Below are 27,490 nucleotides of genomic sequence, written 5' to 3'. Positions count from 1 at the left end.
ATTTGTGTTTATAAGAAAGGGCCCAGGTTAGAAATTGGGACTGCCTCGTTAACTTATGGATACTTCCTTTACCAATCAAATTTGGAATAATGCCTTTTAAAACTTTTTTGAAGAAATGTATTACATTTTCAGTAAAATCTACTGAGCCTCCCATATAACATTGCATGAACATGCTGAATTTGAAGCCGAAGGTACAAACTTAAAAGCCAACCAATAGCTTCCTTCAAAATTATCACTACTGGACATTGCTAAATTCAAACATGTCAGAAATATAAGAGCTATTTCTAGTTTGAAAGCCTCTGATTAGTAAGGATCAATAATATGCATTAATTAGTTTATAACAATATTTAATCTATTCTTAATTTTGCTTCTGTGCTTTTAACATGTTGGTCTTAAGTGAGAGACATGTTTTTTGTTATACTCTTATTAAAAGTAGCCTCCACAGCTTCTTCTCCAATGACAACACTTTAAAAACTTGTAATGCCTTTCAGACCTAGATTGTACATAGGCCTATTTCATTTAAAATATTTGTACAGGCTCTCTCACAGGGTAACTTCTAAGATATTAGGTATGGGTGAAATTAATGTATACCAGGCACAAATTCATCTTAATGATGGAAAGTCCACAGAAAGCAACTTTCTGTTGGGCAATTTTGCCTCATAAAAAGAAATGCTCTAAATAGTTCTCCAAGCCTCCAAAGCCAAAAAAAAGTCAGTGATCCAATAAAAGTAGTCTTCTGAGAGGCAACAAGCCAAATAAAAGTCTCTTGCCACTAAGGAAGAGTGCAATTCTAAGCCTTGACCAGGAATGGGCAAAGCATTTGAGACTGGTGTTTTGTCAAGAGAAAGGTTGAATCAGATGAAAAATCGCCAGGTTTGGAAAGCTTACAAACAAAAACTGCAGTCACAGCTTATCAATGGAGAAGAGAGAAAAAGGCCAGAAATATGTCCTTCATACTTAAAAAAGACATGCTTCCCCTGTAAGACCAACATGTTAAATGCACAATAAGCAAAACTGACATAGAAGTATTCCAGAAGCATTTCAGACCTCTTCATTCACAAGAAAGCAGGGTACCATAGGACACATCCACATGGACAACTCTAGAAGTTCATAAACATGCAAAGCTAGAGCTCAAAACATGGTATTTTAAAAGTAAATCCATTCTGTCATTGAGTACTATGTAGACTGATACATTCATTTTTGCAACCATAGAAATTGAAAAGAACACATATGTAATTTTAATTGCACAGATAAAAGCATCTGGAGAGCTCTACTGAAGATGTATGAAGCCCTCATCCTGCAAGCACAAAACACTTCACAGTTTACACAGCACTCACACATCCACAACCTCAGGACATATTCACACAGCCTTTTAAAGAAAGTAAAAAGCAAAGATTACTTCTCCCTCTGATACAGCTGAGAAAGTCAGCTCAGAGGGTAAACCTGTTAAGTGTATGTGTAACCAACACAAGAATACCCAAGACCACACAACTCATCAGCTAGATGGTGGCAAAGTTCTCTGTTGATCTCTCTACTCAGGTTACCTCAGACAAGAGTGTGGTAAAGCAAAACCTATATCCACTCTCATTTCCTGATACTCTAGAACTATTTGTCCTTCTAACAATAATAATAATGAGAATAATATCTGTGATTTCCTGAGCACCACAATTCCCTGATATACTCTACCAAAGACCTGAGGTTCAGGTATTTATCTATCCAAATCAACTTTTTGGAATTTCTCAGTAAAAGAAAATAAAAACCCCAAATAATACCAATTAGGAACATTTTTAATAAGTTTTTTGCTAAAAATATAGAATGTTAACTATTGGTAAACCAAATCACAAGTATAATGTTTTGAAAAAGATTCTTTTTTTTATGTAAGTAAATTAGCATGGCCTGATGAGCCATTATGTAGATTCTAAACTTGCTATGTCCTTAGGCTTGCCTGAAATATCCATCAATTCATCCATCCATCCATCTACCTGTCCACCCATCCTTACACATAAGATATACCTACTTGGTGCCTAGTCTCCAAAAACACCTCATCGCTGTTCTCTAGTTCCTGCATTTTGCATCTTTCCCAGAAGCAGGCTGGTCTGACTGTCCTGTATTTCCCATGTAACCTGTGAGACTCAGGTTCACATGATAGTTGGCTGTGGCCCATGGTGGCAGGAGGCCTTTGGCACTTCCATTCAAAGGATTGTAGATGTCGGGAACAAGCTTAGCCCACATGGTGGATGTGCTGAAAGTACTTCCAAATAATTACTCATTTTATTTTGGAGAAAATAACTGCACAGTAATGAAAAGCTGAATGGAAGTGCTTTTGTGTGCATAATGAGTGTTTATTCCATTAGTCTTCTTAAAATTAGGATTACATATTTTTAAGCCCTGCAATCAAAACGTTCACAGTATACAAAGCCAAACTGAGTCACCTATACAATGACCAGCTGTGTAACTTTTGATTCTAAACCTAATCACCCATCACTACCCTCCTTTTATTTCTTCACCAAAAAAACATGTTTGTAAAGCTACATTATACTTTTATACAATAGCTAAAGTATGTATTTGTCACCTGCTGCTTTTGTTCTGTAACTATGCATGCTCTTTTGTGCATGTGTATGTGTGTGTTTGTGTGTTTCTTTGTGTGTTTCTATGCATGCTTCTACCAAAATCTTGAGCCATCCATCAGTAAATTAAAACAAACCATGGGGAAATACATGACGATGAAAATAACTGAGGCCTATGAAAGCCCAAAGCCCTCTGGTGGGGAACACAAAAACAGAGATACCACTGAAGTCTCATTTTAACATTTTAACATGCCACTCCTCTTTCCTTTCCTTATTTCTTTTCTTTCTTTCTCTTCCTTCCTTCCTTCTTTCCTTCCTTCTTTCCTTCCTTCCTTCCTTCCTTCCTCTTTCTTTCTTCTTTGTTTCTTTCTTTCTTTGTTTCTTTCTTTGTTTCTTTCTTTGTTTCTTTCTTTGTTTCTTTCTTCTTTCTTTTCTTTCTTTCTTTCTCTTTCTTCACTCTCTCTCACACACACACTGACACACACACACACATACACCTTTTAGCACACCGTGATCATCAACATTACAACTGAACATTTAGGCTCATTTTCTGGTGTTCTTATCCTAAGAATCCAGTGTGGGATATTTCTCAGTTAATTTTGCCCTGTGTACTCATAAAGTTTTGCATGTTGAGGATTATTTTAAAATACAAATCATCTGTTAATTGGTAGGAAAGGACAGAAAAAAGATAGCACTTGACAATAGCCCAGCTATGCAGCCACCTCCCCTGCTCTCAATAAAGCATAAGCAGCCCCAAGGTATTGTGAAAAGTAGAATGTGTTTGGTGCCTGGTGTGATCAGGTGATTTCTGTTAACTTGTTCTATGCTAAAATAATCTCAAGTAAGTATTATTATCCTTGTTTTACAGATGAGGAAATTGAGACTCTGAGGGCTTGAGAAACTTGTCCAAATCACAAAGCTAAAGGTAGCAGTTGCAATTTAAATATGGCTCTACTCCCTTCCAAAGCAAGTTTTCTCTCACTACACCAAAGATCTCAACTCTGGGTACATGGATTGCCTTGGAGGTCCACAGTTTGACTTCAGAAAGCCTAAGCTATTGTATAAAACACAGTTTGAGTATTTCCAAGTCACATTTTTCTAAGACATGGGGGTAGAGATTTTACCGGCTTCTCACAAAGGGTGACGCCCCAAAAGTTTATGAATGCCCATGATTTCATCCCAGTGTCTTATAGGGCTTAGTGCAGATGCCAATACCATACTTCCCTAGAGCCATCCTAAATCCACCTGCCAGCATGCACCTCTCTCTGCTCTGGGTTCCCATGGCACTCTGAACTCTCCTGCAACCCTGATTTTTTACTTCATTTTGTTGCTTTGTTGTTAATGTGAATATATCAAAATTGTCCTGCTAGACATAAGTTTCTTGAAGGCAGAACACAATCTTTTCCAGTTTTGTCTCTCTCAAAGCCCTAGCACCATACTCTGCATATGATAAGTGCTTGATAAAGGTCAAACAAAGTTGATTTTTTTAAAAAAAATTTAGTGAGCAGTTGTTACCTACCGAAACCATGCTTACTCCTCCTACTCTTGATCTTTTGATTACCTAATTCCTATCACCTGGAAGGCTAACTTCCTCAAATGTCAGACTTGTTTCTGGTCAATCACTGGGCCATCATCTTCAAGAAAGGCCTGCACATGCAATACCCTTATTTTATAACTTGTTATCACACAACTGCATACACATTTCCTTATTATTATTGTCTAATTGCTTCAGATATGTATGAACTCTTCAGCTTTCCAGGGGATGTATTCACTTATTCAGCATATATTTAATGAGTACCTACTCTGTGCCAGGTATTATAACTGGAATTGGCAAAAATCCAGTCATCTCTTCTAAAGTTTTTGGATCCCCCTGTAAAGATTAAAACTATATTATGCATGTAGATGTGCTCAATACATAATGAATGAATGAATACTCTCAACCTTACCTTGGCATTGCTTGTGTACTTTTTAATGGCTGAGGACAGGCTAGATTTATCCCTTCCATCTTTCAAAACATTGATTTTCTTGGAGACTAGTATGCTTATTCAGAGTTACAGCATTTATTAAGATTATAAACTAGTTTCAAATTAATTTATGTATTTAGGAAAATAATCACCTGCATATGTATATGTGAAATCAGAAGTCATGTGAATGACTTGTTTTCAGAATAATGACTTATTTTAAATAAAGACTTATTTTCAGAAGAAAGAGAATAAGAAAAAGTGGCCTGTGCTGTTCTAAGTGAAATGTATTTAGATTGGCAATGTTAAATGGGTAGTAGAGTTTCCATTTGGCATCACTAATGCCTCAGCAGTCCAGAATGTCACCCAACCAACTGAAAAACCAAGTCTGCTCATCTGGGAAGTAATTCTGTCAGCGGTCTTCCATTTCTCAAGATTTTCTTTCATATACTACACAAATTAATAATTAAAGAGACAAGTGAAAATAAATATTAAGAGTTTTCCTAAACCATGTTCTCAAGGCATTTTTATCCCATTTAAATTTTAAAGGTAATTATATCGCCTACTGCCAAGAAAGTTAACACTAATTATTGGAATAAATAATACTGTACAAATTAAATAGGGATGCAAAGACAAAAATGCATAATGGCTTATTCTAATCAGAAAGCACGCCACTGTTATTTCTAGCTCTATGTAATACATCCTCTAGATTTATGAAGACGTAATTTTTAAATGTCTATTAGTAAAACCTTTTCTCTTGTATCATGTTAACTTTACTATCAGATTGCTATTTAAAAAATTAACAGTCATCTTTTCTCAGCAGTCACCTAGTATGGTTTTGCTTTTTTTATTTTATAGCTTTTATATGTATATGGCTGTATAGTTTGGAAAGAAATGTACTTATGTCTACCTATATAAATCACATAATAAATTATGTTGCAGTTGAAGCCTACAAACTAAATCTGGTATTTCTTCAGTAATTTATCTCCAATCCAGGATGTCTTTTAATGTATTATATAGTGGTGTTATATAATATATGAAAAACTTTGCCATGGGTTTTGGCTAGCTGTATTTCAGCATTGAACCAGTGTTGATGCAAACATAGAATACTTTTTTTTGTTTTTTTGTGTGTGGAAGGCACTGGCAGTCAATCTTTCAATCTTCCCAAACTCTAAAACTCTAAAGGCTAATTTCAGGAAGATTCAATAACACACTGTAGCTACAATTTCCTTTCTTTTCCCCACAGGAGGTGAAATGAACATATTTATGTGACAGGGAGGCCTTTTCCTTCATAAGTCAAAATACAGAAGTTAGATGTTGCTTTTTCATATGGCTAATATGTTTGCTGGAGCCTACCAACTAAGGAACTTTTACATGTATCTTTGGGTTATGGAAAATGGCCAAGTTCCACACTGCACTTGATTATTTTCGATGCAAACTCTCTCAGATGAAGGTTTCACCTGTGACCTTTCAGGACTTCCTCATTCCTGAGTGAGGAATATGCAGTCTAAAAGCAGACTAATGTGTTTCTATGAAGCCAATTGGACTGGTTGGCTTTGCAGAGCCCTCTCAGAATCAAGAATCTGTAATTTTATAAATAGTGCCACTATCACCTCCACAGTCTTACTGCCACTCCTTGGCTCCCACTCAAAGAAAATAATGATTCAGTTTTCTCAGAGTACTGCTCTTTGAATTCATGTGCATTAACAGAATATAAGCTGTTCTTCAAAATGCTGATATTTTTTCTTTTCACTTAATGCCAATATTTATGGGTGGAGAGTTCAAGGATAAGTTCTGCAATTAGCCAAGGTGAGGCATTTGGTGAGGCCTCCTCTTGCCAAGCTTCTTTGTTCATTGCAAGAAGTGAAGCTTTCAGGTCTCAAAATATCTGTGTTTACAGTAATTTCAAAACACAAAAGTATATGGGAGTTACAGAGAGAATTTCAAATAGTTGAGAACTGAGATGGACTGGATAAGTAAAGTCAATTAAATACATTATGATTAATTTATCTATATTTGAAAAAAAACATAACTGCAATCCTAGGAACTACGGAGTGCAAAAATATTGCACACTCAATTCCACTCTTTCCTCCTGCTTTTACCACAAGAAATTCACTGATCTTAACTAAAAGGCAATGTCCATGGTCACCAAATAAAGGCAGGGGAGCTGAGTCAAACAGTTTTTGAGGTAACAATTTATATACAGATAGTCAGAATAACCCTACACCAACTCTACCAAAATCAAAGGATGTGATTTCTCCATCAATACTATATCATAGGGACTGAGGGAGAGAATAGTACAGAGTGCAAAGTCATTCCCACTCTCCATCGTAAACATGTTCTCCGTGTAGCCAACTTCAGTCTAAAAGAAACAAAGTCAGGAAGTATCATAGAAAAGTCCACAGCTATCAGTACAAGATAAATTCAACTGGTAATGTGTTCATTTGACTTCAAAAACTACGAAAGACAAAACATAATTTAATATTTAATATACTGCAAAACTAATAGAAACTTATCACTTCTATGATTTCTAAGAAAATATTCAGCATATTTTCCCATGTTCTCTAAAGTACTATCAAACTTCTCTGAGGTAAGACATTAATTTTTAAGTGATGAACAAAAAAGGCCATTTGTAAGAAATAAATCTTTCAATGAGGCATAAGAAAATGATCATGATTTTTTGTACATAGCTTTACAACAAGAAGCACTGTGCAAGCATTAATCAAATATCATGACATTCAAAGCCTTTATCATGACAGCATGACAATAAAAGAGATAAAGGGAAAAACTTACCTGCTTTGTGAAGCTCTCCATGTCAAAGAAAGGAATCTTGGGTAATGGTATCACCATCCCATCCATTGCTTGCCCAAGCTAGAAACCTCAGCATCATTTTAAATTCCTCTCTGTTGGCTTCCTTTCAATGGCCCATCTAATTAATCACTGAATTCCATTGAATCAGACTTAAAAATCTATCTCAAAAATGACCCTGATTCAAATTGCTAGCATTTCCGGCCTGGAATATTTCAACAGCCTGTTCAATCTTTCTGCTTCAAATCTCACCAGTCTTAACATGTTACTCCCTTCCCCCAACTCCCCCGCCAATCATCCTGTCAAGATGGTTTTTCTAAAACATTATTTACTATGCTTATACCTTATACATTTTACCTTTTAATGATTTAAAAGACTCTCCATCATGTAGAGGTGATGCCAAGCCCCCCAGTCTTCCCAACCAAACTTTCCTTCTCTCTCCAAACACAGCTGACTCTTGTGTCTCATGAATCCCAGAAGCCATCAAGCCAATTTACAACTTGATGTGGGTTTACATTGAAGGAAATGCCTGTATTTCCACTTCTTCACCAAGAAAACTTCCAATCATACTCCAAGAGCTAGCCACAAGTTACTACCTCCTTGAAAAAGCTTTTCTAACACCTCAGGTAGCTATTCTTTCTCTGCTTAAAGAGAATACCAAACACTGTTCTATTATACTTCATTGTGACTTTTCTGTTTTTGTGTCTATATCCCAGACTTTAGCTACCTAAGATAAGGCAATATGTCATCATCTCAGTTTTCCAGCTTCTGGCATAGTACCTGGCACACAATGGGCAGTCAGTGCAAATTTGGTAAATGAATGAATAAAAGAAAATACTGGATTTTACAAGTATCTAGTGAATCTTTCCAACAGTCTATAACATTTTCAGAGTTTAAAAAAATCATAATTCATAGTATCAAACTCAGTGTGAACTACTCAAAATGTTACACTAGGTTTTAAAAAATGTTTGTCCTTGAGCTAAATGCTTCCCTCCAGTATTGAATAAGACCACTCCTTCTAGATGTATTATAATATATGTGGATTGTGGGTTCAGGCTTATGTCTCTGGTGTGGGCCCTTTTTATCCATCAATCTTGACTGGGAAGGGAAGTTAGAGCTTCTCATCTTCCCAATAATCTGAAGGCCACATTTATTCAAGTTAAACAGAGTAGAACTGCAGAAAGGCAGTTTTGGGGTCTCAACACACAGGAGAGAACATTTGGTCAGACCCCACTCAGGATGAACATCCTGGTCTCCATATCCAGCAGATGCCCAAGGAAGGCATTTCTGGATGTCCCTGAGGAAATCAGCTTCTCCAGTAAGTTCACATCAAGGTCTGGATGAATAAGACAACCTGACAAGCAGAGGAAGACCAAAGAACAGGTTCAATCTAGAACTGCGGCCATCTCCTTAACTGACTCTGGAAGTCATAATTCACCCTGTTTTCTATGAGAACAGTGACCTTGAAACTATACAGCATAGCAGCTACTTCTCCCAACACCAAACTTCTTCATGAAACTGCAACATCATTGGAGCATTCTTCTATGATACCTACTTTAAGACATGAGTGGCATGATCCCATTCATAGGAAGCATGGACCTTAGAGCCCCACTAACTTTCAAGGCTTTATGCAGTTCATTACATCTAAGATACAGCCTCTTTTTTTTTCTCCATCAACCCATGTGTTTCCCAAAGTCCTTGCTGAACCTCACCTCATCTTTAAAGCCTTAACTAAACAGATCCTGTCTGTTATTTCTCCTTCATTCTACATCACTTAGGAACCTAGATATCTCCCTGCATGCTGGGCAAAAAATTTCAGAAAGTACCAAGAATGCTACAATTTCTAGCCTCCTCCAGAATTCCACTGGATTTCTCAGCACCCCCTCCCCAAAGAGACACATGGACACCTAACACATGCATATGTGCACACACATACAAAAACACCCCTACATATCAGCTATGCAAAGCCTGTAGGGGCTGCCACAGACCATCAACCCTTCCACCTAATTTGACTCAAAGTCATAGGCTATACAAGAGGACGTGTTTTTCCAAGAATCTAAGAAATCTCTACCTCCCCGTGCTCAAGTCAAATACATGCTTTAGTTTTTCTGATGTATAAGGGATTCCAGAATGTCAATTGGGTTTGGCCTAGGCCATCTACTCCTTAGATAAAATAATAGGGCTGGCTTCCTTTTAGCACTTATATCTGTGGTCACCTCTTTTATGTCTTGTGATTCTGAGTCCAAGACTAGGTATGCAAATGGCTTCCTGCCCTGGGAGTCCAGACACTCTAATTCTGAGGAAGCAAAAGGTAAAATGACCTTCACCCCATGAGTCACTAAGGAAAAAGATTCTCTTGAATAGAGGGTGAGATTTGTGGTGTTGAAGAGTATTTCAAATCCTGGGTACACAACATTTACGTTCACCTGTCTGTAGGCCTAGACCTAGGAGAGCCTCTACTCCCTTGGCCAGTTCTCCCTTGACTATAGATACCTCTCCTGACTCTAGGATTCTGCTCTGTACAAGAATAAAACTGACTTTCCCCACTTTCTAAAAGCCATCTTCCTGTTGATAACAGGCACAAGAAGCAAAATGTGTTCTGCTGTCTGAAACTTTGTCTAGATCTAGCCCAGGGGTCAGCAAACTAAGTTTTGCCAGCCAAATCCAGCCCACTGCCTGTTGTGGTTTGGCTCCCAAGTTAAGAGTATTTTTTACACTGTAAGATGTTTGTAAAAGAGGAAAAGAATATTTCATGACACATGGAAATATGTGATATTCAAGCTTCAGTATCCATATATCAAATTTTATTGGCACACACCCATATCCATTCATTTATGTACTGTCTTTGGCTGTTTTCATGCTACAATAGCAGAGATAAGAATTTGTGACAGACAGACCATATAGCCCCTATAGTGGAAAATAATTATTTTTCAGAAAAGGTTTGCCCACTTAGCTCTAGCTCACAAAAAAAGTCAATTGTACTAACAAATTATTTTTATCTATTATCTGAGTGAAAAGGAACTTTATATTTCCCTAAAAGATTTTTAAATCTCATTTTTGCACAATTATATGTTAACAGTTTATCCAGACCCATTGTCTTTCTCATAGTCGCAGTCAAATTGAACAGCTTAAAGATCTGGCTCAGAAGTATTGTGGACTAAACCTGAAGTCGGTTCTGAGGTGGAGAAGCCCACCTACCTGCAAAAGACTGGCTTAGGCTTTTCACACTGAGCAGAGCATAGACTTCCTCTATTCTTAGTCTGAAAAGTGGGAAGAATGACCTTTCTTATACAGGGTTGAATACTATTCCCTAAAAATTCCTCAGTACCTCAGAATGTGACCTTTTTTGGATATATGTATAGTATTTTCAGATGGAGTTAGTTAAGGATTTAGACATGAATCATCTGGGATATAAGGTAGGCCCTCAATCCAATAACTGATGTCCTTAGAAGAAGAGGACACAGAGAGACACACCTAGAAGAAGACCATGTGAAGATGCAGGCAGAGATTGGCATGATGCTGCCATAAGCCAAGAAATGCCTGGGGCCACCAGAAGCTACTTAAAAGCAAATAAATATTCTCCTCTAGAGTACTGGGAATGAGTGTGGCATCTTTTTGGACTCCTGGTCTCCAGAAGTGTGAGAAAATAAATCTCTTGTTTTAAGCCACTCAGTTGTGATATTCGGTTGCAGCTACAGGAAACTAATACGCCTCCCATTTGCAGAGTCTTGTATACTTTTCAGAGAACTTTCACAGCTACTTAGTTCATTTATTGTCACAGTAATTTTCTGAAGTAGATTGTACATGGACCATCTGCATTCTTTTGCTGAGGTAGAGCGACACTCACCCATTTAGTGTCTATGAATAAATGTCACAAATTCTGTCTGTTCCTTGCTAACTACTTTTGCAATTTGATGATCCTAGACAGTTTTTATAATTATTATATTTTTCAGGGGTTCAAACAATTGAGAGAAGTCTTACTCCTTCTATAGCAATTAGTTTCATACCCACTTTTTACTGACCTCTCATTTACATTTAAGGTTTCTCTTGAGGGTGGCTGCGTTTCACCCACAGAAATTTAGATTTTAGCTCTGTTGTCTGAGGATTTCTGATAAAGTCATCCCACTAAAGACACAAAGACTCAGAAATTTTATGAACCAAGAAAAGGTCCTCTAACAAGTTGTGTCATATGTTACTCATTTAGGAATATTGCAAAAACACTACTTCTCACCATATTTGTAAATGAAAACCACATGACTATAACCTGTAATACCACAAGAAAAATTGCTCTTTTGGTGTGTTCGGTCCCAGACTTTTGAAATATGAACCTAACAAGGGAATTTTAACTTAAGCTGGATTTAGCTCATTATTCTCTTGCCCTTTATGTGCCAGTAGAGGAGCTACTTTTAGAAAATTAACCCATATATATATACAGTAGCACGCCATACACCAAATGCCATGTGGAAGTGTCACTAAAAGCCTGGGTCCTGGTCCTGCCATAGCCATTTGCTGGCTGTGTCCATGTAGGCAAGTGACTCTTAGCCTCTCCGAGACTAAGTTTCTGTGTCAGAAAAGGAAATGATAATTCCAGACCCCATTAGAACTGGATCAAAATAAGATAAGATGTATGAAGACATTTGTAAATTATAAAGTATAAAGGTAACAGTTTTTGTTGTTGGCACCTATATTATAAACCCAAATCAAAGCACAGTTCACTTTAAAATGATGGTTAATTAGAGATTATTTTCTTTCATGTCAAATAGAAAATACCAAACACACTTATAACTCCCATAAAGAGATTTATTACTTATGTCCAAAGCCCCTTGCATTTACTATTTGGGTTGAATCAATATGGTTATCTACCTGTCAATTTCTCTTATTCTTTAATGCAGAATGAGAGAAGTCTTTTTTTATGACTGGCTCAGAAAGTACTGAACTAATCGATATAGCCAGTGATAACAAGATGATTTGGAATATACATAACAAAAGCTTACCATTTTACTGCATACTGAATCTGTCAAAATATTTTCCTAGAAGTAATGTGAAAATAGGAGTTCTCTATCTTTCATTATTTTAGTGGGTGGTGACAAAAGGATTAGAGGCTATTTGCTGAGTCTACAGTTACTTTCTGGTAAAATGCAGCATATAGCTGTTACTTAAATTTAAAAAAAGGTGAAATATAAGAATACCCCAATTGAATTGCTAGTCAATCCCTAAAAAGATCCAATTCGAGTCTGCCCATATTTACGTAGTCTTACAAAGTTCCAAACTGTTCTGAATGTGTGCAGGCAGGGCTCAGATCCCTTCATGCTGTTCTACTGTGGATACTCCTAGAGGATTATGGGTTGAGGAGATAATGGCTGAAATTACTATACAAACAAGATAGGTTTGGGCTTAACCACAAAGAGAAGATTTAGAGCTGTAAGCAACCCTACCAATGAGTTAGTCTAATCTCCTCATGGGACAAAAGCCCTAGAAAGGCAAAATAACTCTCTTAATTTTACAAACAAAGTCCAGGCCAGAAGACAAACCCACATCTCAGTATACCTTATTAAAACTATGCTTTGCAATATTTCACACTTTCCAAAGTAGAGATTTATTTTCAGCTGTCTCATGAAGAATCACTAAAATTATCAAATAGTGCTGTTTTAAATTGCATCATTATTAATAATGATGACAGAAATGTGTATAACATAAGAATTAATTGTTTTTTAAACAGAGTAAGAATAAATCAATCTTTTGGTTTCTTTCCAACCAAAAAAAGTGTTAAAAAAAGACAAGGACTTTAAAAGCAAAGTGTGCCAAGAAAGATGCACTGAAAGCAAATACTCTGATCTACCTATACAATGGCATGTTGAAATCACTGACATCGTTTTAGGATGCTGATGGCTAGAACCACTTGCATACAGCCTTAGAAAAGAAAAAAAAATACATATGAGAAAGAAGAAGACTTGAGGAAACAGGAAGAAAAAAAATCCCAGGTATCTGCATACTCTTTAAGAAGCCGTCTTTGAGACCTATCTCTGAGTTTGACTAATGCCAATGAAAAAAAAAAAAATGGAAGAAAAAGGGGATGAATGGAGTACAAGGACCCCAAGGGAAGGAAAGTATGGTATAAAATAGCTAGTTCAGCATTACTTTAGAAAGATCGTTGGGAAAGCACACTGAAAAAGAAAGGATGGTTACAAGAGAAGAATTGAGATGTCCTTTCTTGTAGGGAGGTAGAGAACAAACCTGGGAAAGCTCAGAAATTACTGCCTGAATTGATGATGGCAATTGTCTTGAGAGAATTCCTAGGTCTCCTACGATGACAGGGAAAGTAACGCGTCAAGTTCAGCATCACACTCTGGTTGCCACATTGCCTACAAATTCAAGAGAACTGACAATCTGGTTTTTGAGCTCTCTCACTTTGGTCCCACATATCCGCAGCTGCAGATAAACTGGCCTATCCTTAGAACATACTCCACATTTTGCTCACTTCCCCTTTCTGTATATGTTATTATCTCTATTCATCACTAATATGCACACATATGAACTGCTCTCCAGATTCCTCTTGAACTACTCTAATACTACCCAATATTAAAGGCCAAGTTCAAAACAAACTTCCCATTTATTCTCTGTGAAACCCTCCCTGGTTTCCTCTGTGTCTCTGCCTGACAAATCAGTCCTGCTATTGTGAGAATGGTCTCAGTCTCCACTCCTCAGGACACCTTTCCTAATCACTTCTCTCCTAGCATATCCACCCTTTCCATCATGAATGTAAAGCCAGGTATTCTATCTGTATTACTATCAACTACACATGTTCAGTTGGAGACCACTTCATTTAGCTTAGGGAGACACTAAAGTTAGAGGAAATATGAAGAGAAAGTTAGGAGGAATATGATAAGAAAATGAATTTGAATACCAATGAGACCAGTGAGTTGGAAGAGTTAGTAAAAAAGCATAAACAAAATGCAACTATCAGGGGATGGACTAGCAGAGAAGAAGGTACAAAGCTTTCTAGATTCCACACAGCTATAAGACAAATACTAATTTCAAGAGTCTTTTCTGGCACCCTAAAAGTATAAAGTTATCCCTTCATTTTGATGGGTTTAGAAATAGCCCAGATATAGCCTTGGACTCAATACTATTTTATTTTCATAAGAATGCACAAAAAATAAACTGGTGATATACCTCAAGTGACATGGTTTGGCTGTGTCCCCACCCAAATCTCATCTTGAATTGTAACTCCCACATTTCCCACGCTTCATGAGAGGAACCTGGTGGGACGTAATTGAATCACAAGGGCAGGTCTTTCCTGTGCTGTTCTCATGATAGTCAGTAAGTCTCACCATATCTGATGGTTATTATAAGGGGGAGTTTCCCTGCACAAGCTCTCTTCTCTTGTCTGTCACCATGAAAGATGTGTCTTTAACTTACTGCTACAATTGTGAGGCCTCCCCAGACACATGGAACTGTTAAGTCCATTAAATCTTTCTTTTGTAAATTGCCCAGTCTCAGATATGTCTTCATCAGCAGCATAAAAAAATGGACTAATACAGGAAATTCGTACCAGGAGTGGGGTGCTGCTGAAAAGATACATGAAAATGTGGAAGCAACTTTGGAACTGGGTAACAGGCAGAGATTGGAACAGTTGGGAGGGCTCAGAATAAGATAGGAAAATGTGGGAAAGTTTGGAACTTCCTAGAGACTTGTTGACTGTCTTTGACCAAAATGCTGATAATAATATGGACAATGAAATCCAGGGTGAGGTGGGCTCAGATGGAGATGAGTTACTTGTTGGGAACTGGAGCAAAGGTGACTCTTGTTATGTTTTAGCAAAGAGACTGGTGGCATTTTGCCCCAGCCCTAGATATTTGTGGAACTTTGAACTTAAGAGAGATGATTTAGGATATCTGGCAGAAGAAATTTCTATGCAGCAAAGCATTCAAGAGGGGACTTGGGTGTTGTTAAAGGCATTCCATTTCAAAAGGGAAACAGAGCATAAAAGTTTGGAAAATTTGCAGCTTGACAATGCAATAGGAAAGAAAATCCCATTTTCTGAGGTGAAATTCAAGCCAGCTGTAGAATTTTGCATAAGTAACACGGAGCCGAATGTTAATAGGGAAAATGTCTCCAGGGCATGTCAGAGTTCTTCACAGCAGCACCTCCCATCACAAGCCAGAAGGCCTAGGAGGAAATGATGGTTTCATAGGCCAGGTCCAGGGCCCTCTGCTCTGTGCAGCCTAGGGACTTGGTACCCTGCATTCTAGTTGCTCCAGCCATGGCTAAAAGGGGCCAAGGTAAAACTTGGGCTGTTGTTTCAGAGAATAGAAGGCCCACACCTTGGCAGCTTCCACATGGTGTTGAGCCTGCAGGTGCAGAGAAGTCAAGAACTGAGGTTTCGGAACCTCCACCTAGATTTCAGAGGATGTATGGAAATGCCAGGATATCCAGGCAGAAGTTTGCGGCAGAGGCAGGGCCCTCATGGAGGACCTCTGCTAGGACAATGTGAAAGGGAAATGCAGGGTTGGAGCCCCCACAGGATCCCTACTGGGGCAACACCGAGTGGAGCTGTGAGAAGAGGGCCACCAACCTCCAGACCCCAGAATGGTAGATCCATCAACAGCTTGCACCATGCACCTGGAAAAGCCACAGACACTCAATGCCAGCCCATGAAAGTAGCCAGGAAGGGGGCTATGCCCTGCAAAGCCATAGAGGCAGAGCTGCCCAAGACCATGGGAACCCACCTCTTGCATCACCATGATCTGAATATGAGTCATGGAGTCAAAGGAGATCATTTTGGAACTTTAAGGTTTGACGGCCCTGCTGGATTCGGACTTGTATGGGGCCTGTAGCCCCTTTGTTTTGACCAATTTCTCCCATTTGAAATGGCTGTATTTACCCAATGCCTATACCTCCATTGTATCCAGAAAGTAACTAACTTGCTTTTGAATTTATAGACTCATAAGCGGAAGGGACTTGCATTGACTCAGATTAGACTTTAGACTGTGGACTTTTGAGTTAATGCTGAAATGAGTTAAGACTTTGGGGTACTGTTGGGAAGGCATGATTGGATTCGAAATGTGAGGACATGAGATTTGGGAGGGGCTGGGGGTGGATTAATATGGTTTGGCTCTGTCCCCACCCAAATCTTATCTTGAATTGTAATTCCCACAATTCCCATGCTTTGTGGGAGGAGCCCAATGGGAGGTAATTGAATCATGGGAGCAGGTCTTTGCTGTGATGTTCTCATGATAGTAAGTATCACAAGGTCTGATGTTTATTACAAGGGGGAGTTTCCCTGCACAAATTCTCCTCTCTTGTCTGCCACAATGGGAGATATGCCTCTCACCTTCAGCCATGATTGTGAGGCCTCCCCAGCCACGTGGAGGTGTAAGTCCATTAAATATCTTTCTTTTGTAAATGCTCAGTCTCAGGTATGTCTTTATCAGCAGCATGAAAACAGATTACTACGTCAAGTGAAAAATTCTTAGCCTGAGTTGCAAACAGCAACTGGATGGCCTTCCATTCAGTGAAGCAGCTGTCTCATTTCTGTGTAGCTGCATGAACATATCTAGAACACCAATGGTAATATCCTAGCATTCTGTGCAGTTCTCACACAAGGGACCTGAGTTTACTATCTACCTCACAATAAATAAAGGTAATTATACTCACAGTGATCACTACATAGGGTGTGAAACAAAACAGTCACAGTCACAAATGTTGGCAATAATTTCTCAGCTAGTTGACAAAGCTACCCACTAAAATAAGCTACAGACAAATCCCACATCATTTCTATCAAACTTTTCTAAGGCCACTAGTTTTGAGGCAATTGGAGCCTCAGATAGCCTGAGATCACAGCCAAGAGCAGCATGTAAAGCGAATAACCCTTTAGGGATATGACACTCTACACGTTAGTTTTGTACTTTCAAAAGCTTATTGACTTAGGATGGAGACACTTAATATGTGGTATCAATCCTTTCATGTGCATGTGATTATTTACTTGGCAATCTATACTAATAACAAATTGCACCAAAATGCAAAGCTGTCTACACCAGCAGATTTTTATCCTAAGGTAAAAATAAACAAAAACATATGTAAAGAAATCATGTATAAAGCTACATTTATTAACAAATTCATTTCCTAATAAAACACCATCTGCAAGCAACCCTCAGTTTCCACTTGATATAAATAGGCCTTTTACTGTTTTCAGATGCAGTTCCCAAAAAATTATTCTAAACCCAACTGCAAAACACATCAGCAATTTGTTGTTGTTATTGCCAGGAATGTTAATAAACTCTATGACATGAAGTTTTGTTTGTTTATTTATTTATTTATTTATTTATTTATTTATTTTTGAGACAGAGTCTAGCTTTGTCACCAGGCTGGAGTGCAGTGGCGCAACCTTGGCTCACTGCAACCTCTGCCTCCCGGGTTCAAGCTATTCTCCTGCTTCAGTCTCCCGAATAGCTGGGACTACAGGTGTGTGCCACCGTGGCCAGCTAATTTTTGTATTTTTAGTAGAGATGGGGTTTCACCAAGTTGGCCAGGATGGTCTAGATCTCTTGACCTCATGATCTACCCATCTCATCCTCCCAAAGTGCTGGGATTACAGGTGTGAGCCACTGCGCCCAACCAACATAAAGTTTTTAAACAAATTATTTGTTAAAATGACATGCCTCAATTGAAAAGTTGACCTTCTGCAATGAAGTTGGTTATACTTCTAATATCCTTATTGTTGATACAGAAATTCTAAGATGCATTGAAATGTTTCAAGGATAAAAAATAAAAATCTCCCCACTATATACTCAATATGTGGACACATAAACAAACATGGGCACACACACTTGCACATCACATTTCAGTAATAGTTTGTGATCTCTCAATTCATAAATATAATGTTATCTGCTTATTTGTATATCTTAGAATGCTGTCTGTTTTCTGGCCATTCAACCCATCCCGCTTCACCCTCTCCACAAATGCACTTCACTAACACTCATCAACCTCCTGTCACCAGAGCAGGGGAAAAAGTTGAGAATGCTCAAAGAAATACTGTGATTGCTCCACGGATAAGTCTTTTTGGTAATAACTCAGAGTAATGTTACCACTCATCAAAGACAGCTACACTGACTAGGGACCCGGAACCCAGTGCCTGAAACTTCTTGGCGCCAGGAACTGGGGCTGAATTCTAATGCTAAGTGTTTTTGAAAAGTGCATCAAGATTTAATACAGTGAATTTTCAGGCTTGGTCAGAGTTTTAGCCACGTAAATTCCATTAGGTTCAAAGCTCCGTAATGCTCCACCCTGTCTATATTTATGCCCGCATTTTAATCTGCACCCTTCTAAGCTCTCTTGGTGGGCTGTGTAACCTCTCTTTTCTTTTCCTCCTATTTTTGGTTTTCACGTTACCCTCGGGTTCTGTATATGCCTCTGAGTTTAGGGCTTTAAGCTTCTCTCTACTCTTCTGTCAAATCGTTTGTTGAAACGCATATTTTAAAATAAGTACTTTCTTCACTGATCTCCTATCATGACTTTATTGCACCTGGCCCGTTTTTCATACAGAGCTCTACCAAGGTCTGTTTGTACCATCACCAAAGGCTGCATGCACATAGGCTGCTCCCGGGATAATTGTCTCCAGAGCTGATGACAGCTCAGATTGTCTTTGAAAATGTACCTCTCGTTGGTGTGCCAGAGCACTGAGTGAAAGCATGAAGTCATTTCTGAATCTGGGTCAGCCATTTTGTGAATGTATAAGAGAGAGAATTACAACAGAGTGGATTTCACTGGGTCTGTGATTTGTCGCTCTACTAATGAGGTATGGAAACAGGCTGACAGACTGCTTTATGGGGCAGTGCTATTTCCAGATCAGTTCTGGCTGTGTAAGGAGGGAACAGCAGCAGATACCAGGGCAAAAGAAGAAACAAGAATGATATCCCCATCTCCCATTATACTTCTACTTTTTCAAAGCAGATCTCTTTTTTGGTTTTTAAGTATTAAAGCCTGTATTAAGTCATTCCGTAGAAATTATGGCTAGGATTTCTCAATGACAGAACAGGAGCAGAGCAGAGTAAGAAACACGCAGACAGAATACAACTGAAAAAGATATAACTCATGATGGATTTCCTAGCAATTGTTTACATTTGTGCATGTTATTTGATTAACATTGTGGCTTAGAAAATGTAATCAAGTAACCATTTTTGAAATTCATTCATTCAACAAACATTTATTGAATATCTATTATGTGCTAAGTATTTGCTAGGCGCTTGGGATACAGAGAGAATGAGGTATTCCTTGCTCTTAGTGAGCTCACAGTCTAGTAGAGGAGATAGAAACATAACCGAATCACTACAATACAATGGAGTCGGTGCCAATCAAGGCATATAGAAGGTGCTAGAGGAGCCGAGACAAAGGGGTTTTTAATTAAGCTGAGGGGATCAGGGAAGCTTTCACAGAGAAGGTGACAACTGACCAGACCTGAAGAAGAAACAGGACTTCACCAGGAAGACAAGGGAGGGTGGGGAAAGACATTCTAGGCTGAGGGGACAGCAGGCCAAAAAGCAAGGAAGCGTGATAAAGCATGACATGACAGGGAACCACAGGTAGTCCCATATGGCTGGGATTTCAACTGCACATGAAGAAGTAGTGAAATATGTAGCCAAAAAAGGAGTATGAAACTAAAGGGTGAAGAGCCTTGTATGTGTGACTAAGAAATTTGGACTTTTCCCTGGAAGTGATGAGAAGGCACTGAAGAATCAAAAGCAGGGAGTGACATGGTCAGATCTGCCTGTTAGATGAGCCTGCATGGATGGTATGGAAGAGAGGTGAGACTAGAGGGAAGGAGACCAGTCAAGAGGGGCTCTCACAGCAGTCCACTGAGGGCTCACAGGTGGTTCAAAGGCAGTGGGGGTAGAGGTGACAGACTAGAGAGATACTTAAGAGGAAGCTTGACAAGACTTGATGAATGATGATACAAAAAGCAAAACTGCCTCAGAAATGAAACAATATTAAAAACATACATTCAGAAAATATAGTCAACAGCCCCAGGCCTCCCTCCCTTTATGTTCCCATTGTCCTCTGAAATCACCGCATCTGCTGAGGATAAATAAAGGAAGGAGAACCAGGGGGCTTATAGGGTCACACTTCTCTAACTCAGATACCACTGACTTGGAATCTGTGACCATTCAGACAGACTGCCTGTCACTCCTATTGAGTAAGAATTTAACCCTACTTCTTCCTCTGTATTATTTCAAGCCTTTAGTCACCAGTGACAGGAATCCAATCTAAAGGCAGTGGCTTCTTCCAATCAAGACCTTGAGGTGCAGTAGACAGCCGCTTACATGGTGGTGTCTGAGAGGCAGCACCATATATGCTCCCCACCCAGGGACCACAAGGCCTGGAATCCAATCATTAGCGATTCATTCCTCAGAAGAGGCTTTGGTGCCTCTGGACTTCTCTTCTACAAGGCAATGATTCCTGAGATGGGTAGGATATTTAGTCATTCTAAACCAGTGGGCTTTAGTTACTTGCAATGCCTTTTGCTTTGACAGAAAGGATGAAGGTAGAATAAAAGGGCTATGTAGATACCTGTGGAGGAAAGAGATGCAAAAGGGAAGATTGATGGATATGGAAGATAACATTAAGATCTTGCCAAGGAATAGCTCTGTAATCACTCAAGAAACTAAAATTCTTAAAGAATTCCTTCTATTTCAGGTTCCAGCAAACCACACTTCTACATTCTTCTACTTTAAGGAACTTCTGTATTTTAGGTTTAGAATATGCTATTGAGTAGTGAAGGCCTATAGTGACTCGCAATCTTCTCATGAACCTCATACTACTTATGACCAATTATAATCTCAAATGTTATTAATTTGTACATAATATTACTACAACTGTATTTTATGAAACTCTTTTATAACTCCAACTTGTCAATCATTCAGTCAGACCAACCTTGTCTTTTGTCATTCCAAATTATGGAGATTTAACTTTGTTTGCAGTGTGTTAATCAGTTATGTCACAAGTGACAGAAGATCAAAATTCAGACTCTGAACTTGAAGAGTATCCTATACAGCTCAATAAGGTAAATGAGAGCTGCTTGTGAATACTGTATTATAGAGGTTAGAGCAGAGAAATTTAAAAAAGTGAAACCAAACAAAACTTTAAAAATTACTTACTTCACTTGTTTGGAGGATGGTGAACTTTGGCAGTTTAGTCTTTGAACTGGCTGCACTGGGTTTTCCATCCAAGAGTGTTCCAAATGACAGATTCCCAAAGCTGTTCTCAAATTCAATTGAAGGTTTCAGTGTTGGCGAGATGTCCGGTGCTTGGTCCTGGCCATCCATGGGTCTGACGTATGCAGTTGGCTTTTGCTGCCCCATGCTTGTTTTGCAGTAAAGCCCTGGTGGGAAGTTTTGAACTGAAAGGCCACTGCTAGGAGCTAATAAAGAGGAAGCCACTAGGGGAGACCCAGGTGCTTGCACGGCGAATTCAGATTTTTCTGGTGAATTGGATTGAAAGATTTCTTTGAAAGCATCTTCTCCACTAGACTTAGGGTTACTGTCTTCCTTTGCAGATGGGTTTGACTCTTCAACTTCTCCAATCTGGGGCTGTTCAGCTGGGTAGACAAAGAAGTCTTCCAGTTTGGCTTGAGACTGGTCCTGTGTCAAAGTCTGCATCTTGTTTGGCTGACCACTGGCCTGGCTTGCCAGTACAGTGCTAGGGTTATGACTATCACGTGACCACTCAGGTTTTGATTTTCTGTTGCTGTGTATTAGAGTTGAATTCAGTATCACAACAGAAGGTGGAGGCATTGGAGCTGAAGGATGGGTATTATCCTGGTGAGGTGGAATTATTCTGTTCTTTTGTTCTGGAAAAAAGCTTGGTTCATTTTTGTTGATGGGATTCTGGGGCACAGAATTCTTTGGAATTCCCACTAGATGATTCTGATTAGAATGATTAGTTAGCAAATCCTTCATTTCATCATAGTTTCCAAGCGTGTTCTGGACTCGGTTGGCAAGTGCATCACCTTTGTTTGTCTAAAATAACAAAAAGATGGGGGTGGGAGGAGAGAGAATGAATAGGTTTGTGTTTCCTAATGTTAATGTTTCAAACAGATGCCCTAAGTAGACTACCATACGGGGTTCTTTAAAATTGTCCTGCTGCCATATAATTTCATGCTTTTCATGTGCTATGTAAGAAAAAAAAATCAATAACACTATTGAAAAAGCCTCTTGGAATGAGCGGATATGACTAACATTTGTATACTCCCTAGCCAGTTCTTAAACATGCTCATTGAGAAAAAGTTTTAAATTATATCATTTACTAATTTTATTAGAAAAAATAATTTATTCTGTGACAGATGAGCTGAATTGCTACATTCTACATTGTGATTAACAACTTTTGCTTACCAATCATTGGAGTTATAATGGAATGTTCTACCTATATAAATGTTTGACATATCAGCCTTTGTACCACATTATACCATGAAAAAGGCTTAGGCTATTGGATAAGAAAATCAGTTAAATTGTACTACCATGACTATGATAAGTTTAGAAAAGGAATGGAATTAAACAGCATCTAATTGAGCTAACTTATGACTAAAGTGAATCTGATTCCTTCTAATCAAAGAACTGTATGAATTACTAGTGTTTGCCTGTATATTCTGGAAAGACTGTGTTTACATATTGATGATTCACACTCATTTACTTTGAAATGGTGCAATTGTTCATCAACAGTGACTCAAGCCCTTCTGTGTCTTTTCAATTATTAAGGAAAATCTATTCAAGTATTTAAACTGTTGTTTAAGTAAACCAAAACAAAGTTATCTTTTCAAAGTGATGTTAGCCTAACGTATAGCAGTTAGAGAGGCAACCAAATCATTTTATGGACAGTTAGTATACCAGCTACACCACCCCCTGTGGGATGTATTTGTTCTATTAAAACGGTTATGATTGTTTTTAAAATAATTATGCTCCTGCATGGGTTTTTGTAATACAGAAAGCAAAGTTATCATACTAAAAAATGATGGGTAGCTGTATACTTGGAAATGACTTTGATGCAAGCTCAGTTGTTCACCCCCAAAAGTGGCTTTCTTTATTCTCTTTATATGCCAAAGAGGTTATCAAAACAAGCTGCTGAATTCAGAAAGCCAAAGGACTTTTTTGTACCTAGGCTGCACTATCCTGGCCCAAGATGTTGCAATGATAGAAGGCTACCAGTATTCAAGGAGCCATCTGGCAAGTGGGCCACAAAAGATATCACCCTATGTGGCCTTCAAGTCCCAGAAGCCTTGGGTACATTTTCAACGCACAGGAGGGAGTGACCATCTAACCATTGGTACACTCTCTGCTGAAGATAGTTGTTTAACATCTAAAATTTTTCACATGCCGTTAACACAGCCCAGTCTCCTGGTGTACACAGGGAGTATACCTATCCAGGGCTAGCATCTCAGTCTAAACTTAGGTTGTATGCCTGTGTGTTTTCCTCTTTATGTGAAGATGGGAGGATATGCAGATGGATAGAGGGCGAAGTGCCAGAAATGGGTGAAATCGTCTGGGGAAAGAAAACGTAGAAAGAGAAGACAGGGATTCGCAGAGAACCCTGGGAAGCATCAACCTTTAAGAGACTGAGATAAGATGAGGAGCCAGCAAATGATACCAAGAAGGAACAATCAGAGAGAGAATCAAACCAGTAATCTTGGCCTCATTATCAGCACCATCTCCATATACCATATAAAGTATTTTACTCATACCGTGTGTGTGAACCCATATGATACACTTCCAAAGAAATGAGGGCAATAGGAGAAATATAAATTTCAAAGATTAAGGAAAAGTATGCTAAACATATGCCAAGGGAGCTTTGTCAGGGACAGATATTTTTAGAAATCAAGTAACTACATGTCAGTTTTAGTTTGCTTATCCTCCAATCATATATTGCATCATATGCAACCTTAGTATTGAAGTAGTGATTAAACAATTAACATTCTCTATAATCCTCAGCTGAATAATCACTCTGTTTTCAAAAGTACATCTGAAAGATATATTTAAAAGTTATAGATGGATAGAAGTCACTTTTACTTCCTAAAAGTCTCTAGGTTTGTCATTTTTAAAGGCAGGAATTACTTTTTAGCCCAGACAAGAATAACCCCTTTGTATATAGTGGTCTCCTTCAACTGAGTTGCACAATGAACCACATGGACAGCAGCCAAAACCAGGCTCCCTGTTCAATCTCTAAATTTAAAACAAAAAAAATTCATTGTGCTGAGGGTCCAATAAGAATCTCATGCAAGCTTTAAACATTTGTAGGTTATTTTGGCCTATCAAACAGATTACCTCTTGGGTCAGATGTTTGCCTCATGAACAGTGATACCTGGCCATATTCAATGATCTGACCCAACAAGGGAAAACAATACCATTTCACTTCCCATTAGAATGCCTTCATTTTATTATCTGGCTTTCACAGAAACAGAGCTCTGCAAAATCAGAACCTTGTCCCTAGGTGTCATAGAGACCACTGTAATACCTCCATGCCCTGAGAAGTCATTGTAGTCTCCTTAGGGAAACATAATCAGGACTCAAGAATGTGAAAGCTCATTTGCTTATAAGCAAGCTAGTCAAATTCCTGTTCTTGTTTCAGGAGTAAATAAAAGAGGTTCATATTTTCCTCAGTAGGGAGAACCTTGCCTACCTTTGTAATATCTCTTCACTGACATTTACTTATAATGATCTGGGTTTCTGAAGCAAGCTTAGGTACACTTTTCGATATCTAGGTTATAAAAATATACTTGAAATTAAGAGAATTTCTAAACTGGCCAATGTCTAAAACTGTCTATGTGAACAAAATTAGAGGAAAATTGACATTTCTCTCAATAAGTCTAGAAAATCAACCTTCTACTACATAGTGTATACTACACTTATGATAACTTTTCTTGAATAAAACTATGAGTTCTTAAAGGTCAGAGACTACATTTCACTTATTTTTATATAACCAAGATGTAGCACCACGTCTTGCGCTTATCAAAAACTCAATAAATTTTTATAGAATTGAATAGGATAAATTAAAATTCATACCCTGTCTATATCAAAATAAAGAATTTGCAATGGCTGGAGTCAAAGGTACATAATAGAAAGCAAAAATCAGGCTAACTTGGTTACTACAATTGAACATTAAATTGAACTTTGAGTTTCCTGGTAGCTAAGGCAAAAAGGAAAAGCTCATAGGTTACAGAATTATCTTTGATCGAAAGAAGCATATCCTAATTCATTAAACGAGACAAATGGTTGTCTGATAATAAAATGTGAAAAGGAATTCCTCTCATTGATATGTTTAGAAGAACAGTTGAGCAATGAAACAATTTTTGGGGCCTCATTTTCCAAGATGATGCAAATATATCTTCATGTGGCTTTTTCTTAAGATGACTAACTCAGTGAAAGCATGTCTGTATGTGGACTTAGAGGTCTAGGCTAATACAATCCAGGCGTGCAGCTTTCTTGCACACTAATGACACAGGAGTGAAGCTGTGATAACCTGGAGAAATGAGGGATGTCATCTCCCTTAGACTAGTTTCCTCATAGAGCAATTGTCTCAGAAGGACATGTGCCAGGAAATGTATAGCACACAGTTCAAGGTTGAGTTCACAGGTGATGCTTTCTGAGTTGCTGATTGAAGGAAGATCCATATGGTTTGCATAACAGATGTTCTGTGGCTACACGTAGGAATTATTGTAGTAGTTCTTAAGACAGACACTGGTAAATTTGGGACCCTCCTGAGGCAGGGTTATACACAGAGAACACATGGACACAGAGCCTCAAGAAGTTCACCATTCAACAATTGGCACATAATTAGCAGTCCAGTCCAGGTCGTCAGAGTAAGCACTCCACCTTCCCACCACTGGAGGTGGGTAACTGTCAATCAGTTTTTAAATTTCTCAAGATGGAGATATGAGAACCACTGGATAGAAAACCCAATGAGACCCGAAAAACATTTATACACACCTATACAATGTACTCTCATTATACACCATAGCAACTTCTGATTCATATTAAATGTTCTTTTTCACCCTCCTGAGTCTTAGTAATCCTATTAAGGAGCAAAATATTCTTGATAATCTTGATTGAACATTATAAACGTGACAAAAATGAAATTCAGCCATTTTAATCAATTATATGCTTCTTTCAATTATCCAATTCTTTACTTACCAGTCTAGATAATTGGTTGATTCTTTAAAGGTAACCTGTGCAGCCTTTATTTTCTAAGTAATCACAATTTCTCTATCATCAGGAAATGTATTTTCCAAGTATTTTCAGGCATAAATTACATGTCTGGTTTGTGGCTCATGACTAACAGCATTCCTTCATTTAAGCTTTTTTGCCTCTCATTACTTCAGGAAATGCAAACTTCCCTCAGTTTGTTTCTAATGCTATCTACAAATCAGTAGTATAATTTCATTGCATGCAAGACTAATGTGCTAGGAGGCTATTGTACCATAGTATTTCTTTTTAATACAAGTAGCAAAATAATTTAAGTTTTGAAGCTCATTGTTTTCTTTTATTTTATTGTGGCCAACATGTGATTTAGTAATTCATTTTTTTCGAATTCTAGTATTTTTGCAGTTAATCTCTCTAAGCTCTAAGTTTCTATTTCCTTCTTTACTCTAATTATAATAACGATAATACCTGAATTTGTATAGCACCTTACAGATTTCAAAGCAAGTTTTCCCACATTATTTCATTTGATCCCTAAAACAACCATGTGAGTCAGCAGAGTAGGTCTGGCCTCCATCTGGCCTCTACCTCTATGTGCCCCAACACAAATGACCTTGGGTAAGCCACTTAATAATCCTCTCTGCACCTCAGTTTCCTCATTCCTATTGGGCTATGAAGAGTCATAGAATGTTACTATTCTTATTAATTACTATGATTCAATCCAGAAAGGAAAAAGAAAACCTATGGATCAGAGAAAGGGAGTTTCTTCTCCACTGTCACCCAGCAGGTAAGCTGATCAAGTCTTCTGACTTCCCGTCAGAGGATAAATAACTTCCTGTTACAGATATGGAATCATACAGAACTGGATGCAAAGTCTAAATTCTCCATGTATAAGGATATGAAAATGCAAAGAAGCCATCTCACTTCTCTGAGTTAAAATTCCTCATGGAAAACATGGGAAAATTGCACACCC

The 27,490-nt window shown here is 38.2% G+C and overlaps 1 protein-coding gene across 5 annotated transcripts in view; it reads right to left on the bottom strand.

Moving 5' to 3' along the window:
• The window catches only part of AFF2 (AF4/FMR2 family member 2), a 518,440-nt gene that overhangs the window by 331,003 nt on the left and 159,947 nt on the right, over nucleotides 1-27,490 (bottom strand). For all 5 annotated transcript variants that reach the window (XM_030933764.1, XM_030933766.1, XM_030933765.1 and 2 more), the window contains exon 3: nucleotides 21,490-22,350. In XM_030933764.1, coding sequence (XP_030789624.1) covers nucleotides 21,490-22,350 — 861 coding nt within the window. The remainder of the gene's footprint in view (nucleotides 1-21,489; nucleotides 22,351-27,490) is intronic.

Source organism: Rhinopithecus roxellana, chromosome 7, assembly GCF_007565055.1.
Source record: "Rhinopithecus roxellana isolate Shanxi Qingling chromosome 7, ASM756505v1, whole genome shotgun sequence".
Classification (NCBI taxonomy): Eukaryota; Metazoa; Chordata; class Mammalia; order Primates; family Cercopithecidae; genus Rhinopithecus; species Rhinopithecus roxellana.
This window is presented reverse-complemented; position numbering and strand designations above follow the sequence as displayed.